General features: G+C 40.0%; 1 protein-coding gene across 1 annotated transcript; it reads left to right on the top strand.

Moving 5' to 3' along the window:
• The first annotated feature begins 2,442 nt into the window (after positions 1-2,442).
• On the top strand, positions 2,443-3,772 carry LOC133424244 (transcription factor Spi-C-like). Its single transcript, XM_061714734.1, has 5 exons — positions 2,443-2,490; positions 2,612-2,699; positions 2,801-2,910; positions 3,015-3,117; positions 3,208-3,772. The coding sequence occupies exons 1-5, from the start codon at positions 2,452-2,454 to the stop codon at positions 3,684-3,686; spliced, it is 819 nt and encodes a 272-aa protein (XP_061570718.1). The 5' UTR covers positions 2,443-2,451; the 3' UTR covers positions 3,687-3,772.
• Positions 3,773-6,457: the final 2,685 nt, after the last annotated feature.

The raw sequence follows: 6,457 nt of genomic DNA, 5'->3' as shown, positions 1-6,457 counted from the left end.
TAACTACTGTAGATAGTGAGATAACTAGTTATCTATCTACATAACTAACTATTTAATCCTTTAATTATCTAGATAGTCAACAACTTATCTACCTGGATGATTTTGTCATTTAGTGATGGTTCAATAACTCTACAAAACCACTTCGCCTTATAACTATCTAGATTACTATCGAGCTAGTTACCAGAATAGAATAGAATACAATAGAATAGATCAGAATAGAATAGAATACAATAGAACAGAATAGAATAGAACAGAATAGAAAAGAACAGCATAGAACAGATCAGAATAGAATAAAATAGAATAGAATACAATAGATCAGAATAGAATAGAACAGAACAGATCAGAATAGAATAGAATACAATAGAACAGAATAGAACAGAAAAGAAAAGAACAGCATAGAACAGATCGGAATAGCATAGAATAGAATACAATAGAATAGAATAGAACAGCATAGAACAGATCAGAATAGAATTGATTTTGGGCATTCACTTGTAGTTTTGTAAGTAAAACTGTTTCCATTATAGTTTAACACATTAGCTTTAGTCTTTTCAGGGATTTGAAAAAAAAGAAGATACCATTTTGACCTGATGATATCGTCCCTGGAGGAAATTTAAGACCTGATAATCTTTGTTTTACACAACATCTTTGTGTGTCCATGAGTTTCAGTTGGTTAAATACTGACGCAGCTGCAGCCGCGAGCAATCCTGGAGAAACATGGTCACCAGTGGCACCATGAAACATAAATACAATACTGTCGGACAGATTAGTGTAAATATGAATAACTATGTCTTTTAACAAACATCAAACAAGCTCAGTATATGAATTCATCAAATGATCCCTCGTAGGATAACTGTTGATTCAGACTGTTAACAACATTACTAGGGAGCAGAAAGACCAGCATGGTGGAGCTCCCGCTCCGTCCTCTGCAGAGCCAACAGCAGCCCACAGCTGTCAGGCTTCAGCTGCGGCCCGACAGCTTGCGGTTTCTAATTTATGGAGCTCAACCCTGAATGGAAGCAGGGAAACAAGGAGTGGGAGAGGGGACGAGGTTTGTGGTTCTTGGTTTTTATCAGCCTGCTGCACAGGCAGGAAACACACGTTAAACGCACGCTGTTTGCATTCTCACTAACACATATACATACACACAAGATCCCAGGGTTTGTTTGTTTTTTCTCTTTCTGTTGGCGCTTCAAGAAGAAATCCTTTTACTGAGAATTGGACTATAATTGAACTGAACTGGATTGTCTTTGGTTTGAATTTTTGGAAAAAACACACATTAAATCCACATATTGTGGGAAAAATCATACATTATGTGGACAAAAATGATCCTATATAATAGAAATACCATCACATCCACATGGAGTCATCTGAGCAAAAGGTGATGATGTACATATTCTTCATGCTATAATCTGTGCATCTCCATTTGGTTGTTTTCACGGATGTTTCCAGCTCAGCGAACAGGCCTGCCTGCCACCACACCGTCCCTGAGCCGAAAGGGGAACTTCAGGAACGAGTCAGTTGATATTTAAAACTGCGCCCTTGAGATAAATAACTTCTCAAAAAGCCAGTGTGTATTTGAACAGGAGGGTTGGCTTTGTGGGGAAAGGTAGACACGCAGTCAATTTAACTCTGGTCACCAGAGAATTAACCATTAACCTTTACAATCATGTTACCTGGATCCCTCTGGTCCATTCAGAGGTTGGAAATGGCTTTTTTAGGCAAAACATGCATGCAAACACATGCATGCAAAAACTCACGTATAAGAAATTGAAGAAATTCATGTCCAGAAAATGTTTCTTTCTCCATTGGCAAATACCTTTTCTTGCTTAAAATAAGACTATTTTTAGGCTTATTTCTAGAGGGGTTATTTTTACTTTTAACCTGTGACAACAAAAGCATTAAGTCCTGTTTTTTTTTTTTTTTTTTACTGAATAGCTTTTTGTGCTGTGCCATGGTAACAGAATAAATTGAACATTGGCTCATTTATTGCAATATCTTTGTTTTTGGGTAAATATCCCAATATAAACAAACCTCCTGCAGTTCTATAGACACAAATATTTAGCTTTCCAAAAAAATTATATAACTGTGCAACCCTGAAGTGATATATATACAGATAAAAACAGATATCTCGCACACAGTAGGCTATGCAAATTCTTGGGTCAGGCTGAGAATTAGTGGGATTCCTTGCTCAAGCTGACAGTAAAAGAGCTTTTTGTTGTTCATAGATTGTGATCTGCACATTAAGAGAGAGTGGTGCTGCGTGCTTCCAGAAAAGAAGAAGTGCTTGATGTTAACATATCTAAATTAATGGGCCACACAGCCTTTTTTTTTTCTTTTTTTTTTAATGTGGTTGAGCCCTGAACAGGTAGTGGAGGTCTGCATCACACATACCGTATATATACCTGTGACAACCGTGCACCTGCAGTAGTGCAGCCACCTGTGGGGACAGAAATGGCATCAGCTGATGGAAACACTCAGACATATAAAATGGTGAGTTGTGCAGATGCTGCACATCTATAGATGCTTAGGAAAGCTCTTTTTCATTCTCATTTTTTAAATAAAAGAATATTAAGTTATAAAAGGGAATATTTTTCTTATGTGTCAAATCCAGATGTCTTTAGACCACGACATCAACCAACACTTCCAGGATGCGATCGATGTAATTCAGCAGCATTCACATAATTCATACTATGACCCAGGTACAAATTCTGTTGCATTTATCAGATTCTGTCATCTGTTTTTAATATTTTAATTACTAAAAGACTACTTTTTTGTGTTTGATCTTATTTTTTTCTTTCAGATTATGCATATTATGAGACTCTGGGCCCCATGCAGTGTCAGATCCCCTGCTGTGTTGTCACACACCAGTCTGATGTTCCAACGCCGGTGTATGAATGGACTGAAACAACTGTAAGTACTTCAAAGAAAATATCAACATTTGTGTTTTATGATAAAAAAAAACAAAGGAGCATTAAAAGATGGAGATTTTAGATGAAATGTTTCTCTCACAACAGCAGTCCTGGCCTCAGGTCATGCCGAATGTCTCCATGAGTCACTCTGTGCAAAATGAACCTGCGCACTCCTACACCATCATACCGCCCCAGAGGAACAGCAAAGGTGATTGTGTTAGGGTCATCTGAAAAATGTGACATCATCTGAAAAACATCTCAGTTATGGCTAAACAGGATCAATCTCTCATGCCGTCAGGTCGCAAGAAGCTCAGACTTTACGAATACCTCCACGAAGCCCTGAATGACCCCAACATGGGCGACTCAATCCAGTGGACGGACAGCGGCAGCGGGACCTTCCACTTTGTCTCCAAGAACAAGGAGAAGCTGGCCGAGTGCTGGGGTCAGCGCAAGGGCAACCGCAAGACCATGACCTACCAGAAGATGGCCAGAGCCCTGAGGAACTACAGCCGCACAGGTGAGATCGTCAAGGTGCGGCGCAAACTCACCTACCAGTTCAACCCAGACATCCTGCACAAGCTCTGCTCTGCACAGGCGCCCCTGCACCTGCCCTGCCGCCTGCAGGAGGAGGCCCGCGCCACGCAGCAGAACCCGGCCGAGCAGAGCTACTGCCACGCTGAAGCTGCAGACTGGCAGAGCTGGTGCGTGCACTACCAGATGCAGGAAAACTATGACCTGGTCTCCAGCTTCACCTCGCACACCTCGACTAAACTCTGATCTGAGAGGGACGAGAGGGAATAAAAAAAATGTTTAAGACTCAAAATTTCTGGATCCGTATTCATATTTTGGCCCCTGCATGTTGTAACTGTTAACATTAACTGCTTCAGAAATAAAATCCAGTTATTTCAGCTATTTGTGTAAATAATCTGTGAACATTAATTTAAAACAGTTAAGAGATATTTAGGTAAGAGCTTCCCCTGTCTAGCTGTAAATAACATTTCTAATGTACACTTTATTTTAACATGCTTTACGTCTACACACAATGACATTTGGAGTAAAATCTGTCCTGGTCTTAGAGGTTTTCAGACGAGGACCAATTTTTGGATTCATATTCAGTCCTGGATGTGTCATAGTGTTTATTTTGTCTCTTTGTGGGTTGATTCTGTAAACTGTCCATCCAAATAAGTTGTTGTATTATTGTTGTTACAAGTTATTTTTAGCCTTCCCAGGTTTATATGAAGGAATTTCTCTGTAAATTAGATTTTTTTTGTTGTAATTTTTACATTGAAGGTTATAATTCAAAGGCTCTTTACTTAAAAGCAACCACAATTTAAATGTATGTAAATAACCCAGTATTTCTTATGGAGCATTTATGTGGGCTTTACAGCTGATGCCGTTACCGCCGTCATGTTGTAAAACATGAATTTCATCATTCCGCCTTTCCTGTAAAACAGAAAATAAGCAGCCGCTTAGCAGGTGCTTGAGTTTAAAGCTTAACTGTAGATCTTTGTTCAAATTAACATTATTTAAAAAAAAGACTGTATAAATCCCTTTTAGTTGAATATTTGTGTTTCAGCTACTTTACTCTAGTCTAAAATATACAAATGTATGTTTAAATGGATGTTAAAAAAAATGTAAAACATGTTCAATTTCACAGATCAGACAGCAGAGTTTCAATTATAACTGCATTTATTAATGAAAATAGTTATCTAAGTCTTGTTTATATGTTTCCTCTGCCTTGCACCAGTGATAAGCATTTTCCACACAAATTGAGTTGGGGTGTTTTTTATATATTGCTAAGGAAAAATGTCTGTTTTTACTGAATGTATTTTTTTTCATGAATGTATAGATTTATTTCTACTATGCCTTTTTTCATTTGTTGTAAGTAAATCTCTTCAATACAACCAAAATACATATAATTTCTTCCTAACAATATGGTGTTTTTATTGAGTTGAAAACATTATTGCAGCCACACTTTTATAAAAAAAAAAAAAAGAAAGTAAAGATTGTGTTGAAATGTTTGGCCGTGTCTCCCCTGAAATGAAATATTACAACGGGCCCACGAAATTTGAAATTAAGACACATCCTGTGAGGAAAAACATGCCAGCAAGTGTGTTTTTCCTGAAAAGAGCGCTGCGCGGAGGCCGCCTCCAGGCCGGGTCTTATCTGCTGCAGCGGGGAGGATGTGGTCAGTGCTGGGAGGCTTTGTTGATGCGTTGACTGGTGGCGGCGCTGGAGCTTTGAGGGATGGGTGGTCATTGTTCCTGTGAGCCCTGGGTACAGCAGACGTTGGGTGATATGCAGACAGCCTGCTTCCATGGGGGGTATAATAAGGGTCCCGGGACCTGAGCGTCTCAAAGTCAAGCTGAAACACTCCCCAACTGCAAGGACTGAGTTGAAGCTGATCATCATCAGTGATGGTAAACGGCAGACTTACAGCACTGGGACTTCCTGGAATATTTCTCTTTCAAACAATCACAAAGTTGGTTTTGAATTATTTATCTTTATCATAATTCTTTTCAGGACACTCAGACTGACTTGGAGGTGATCTTGGAGTTTCTAGAGGAGTACTATAGACAGAATTCTGCAGAAAATGGTAAGAAATATAGATAACTTTGAACTTCATGACTTCATTTGAGCACAATTTGTTGATAAACTTTCACTTTTCCAGTGAGCAAGGTGTCCTGCAGCGCAGGTATTCCTGTGGACAGGAGACTTCTGTCCGTAGATCCGACCTACGAGCAACGCTGGACATACCACGATGCATCTGTAAGCTTGTTCATGTGTCCAAAGACATAAACCTGCAGAGTGACATTCTGCTGCTGATGTGTTTTTATTTTTTCCTCCATCTAAGGCCATAAAACCCGCATCTCTGCCCTTCCTGGCACATGATGCTCAACCAGCCTTGGGCCAAAACACAACAGCGACATTGTCAGAGCACGGGTCACTCCCAAACTTCATGTCAACAAGACAATCAAGCAGACACCCAACCGCAGCAGCAGGGAGTGGTGAGTTCTCCTTTTCTAGCCATTAGATACTGTTATTATCACAGTTGCTATTAACATGAGGGAAACAATACCGAGAGAGCAAATAACAGACCTTCCCTTTACTGTAAAAAAAACAACAACCCAAAAACAATGGAGCTTTATATGGGTTAGTCCAATAACTGATTTACATATCTATCAGATAACCACAGTGTTTACAACTTTAGCCTCTCCATGAAAAGAAATCCCATCACTGAAGAGATTTTCTGGGAATTGCTGCCATTCAGGAAATGATAACCTGCATTAACTGCTTTGGCACAGCTGCAGTGGATATGTTTTACTTGAAATCCTTTCATCCTTCGTTCCTCTGTTTGCAGGTAGAAAGGTGCGCCTCTTTCACTTCCTGTTTGAGATGCTGGAGGATCCAAGCATGACACACTGCCTGTCGTGGGTGCCGGCGGCCAGCGGCGTTTTCCGCTTCTCCTCCAGGAACAAGGACCAGGTGGCGGCGCTCTGGGGGCAGAGGAAGGGCAACAAGAGACCCATGACCTACCAGAAGATGTC

This window comes from Cololabis saira, chromosome 23, assembly GCF_033807715.1.
Source record: "Cololabis saira isolate AMF1-May2022 chromosome 23, fColSai1.1, whole genome shotgun sequence".
Classification (NCBI taxonomy): Eukaryota; Metazoa; Chordata; class Actinopteri; order Beloniformes; family Belonidae; genus Cololabis; species Cololabis saira.
The sequence above is the reverse complement of the archived record's forward strand: the minus strand, read 5'-3'. Positions and strand labels throughout refer to the sequence as shown.

Bases quoted from the DNA above. Each gene is read 5' to 3' on its own strand.
- LOC133424244 (XM_061714734.1), top strand. From the start codon at position 2,452: ATGGCATCAGCTGATGGAAACACTCAGACATATAAAATG. The intron at 2,700-2,800 runs GTACAAATTCTG...TTTTTCTTTCAG, and splicing joins TAATTCATACTATGACCCAG to ATTATGCATATTATGAGACT. The intron at 2,911-3,014 runs GTAAGTACTTCA...CTCTCACAACAG, and splicing joins ATGAATGGACTGAAACAACT to CAGTCCTGGCCTCAGGTCAT.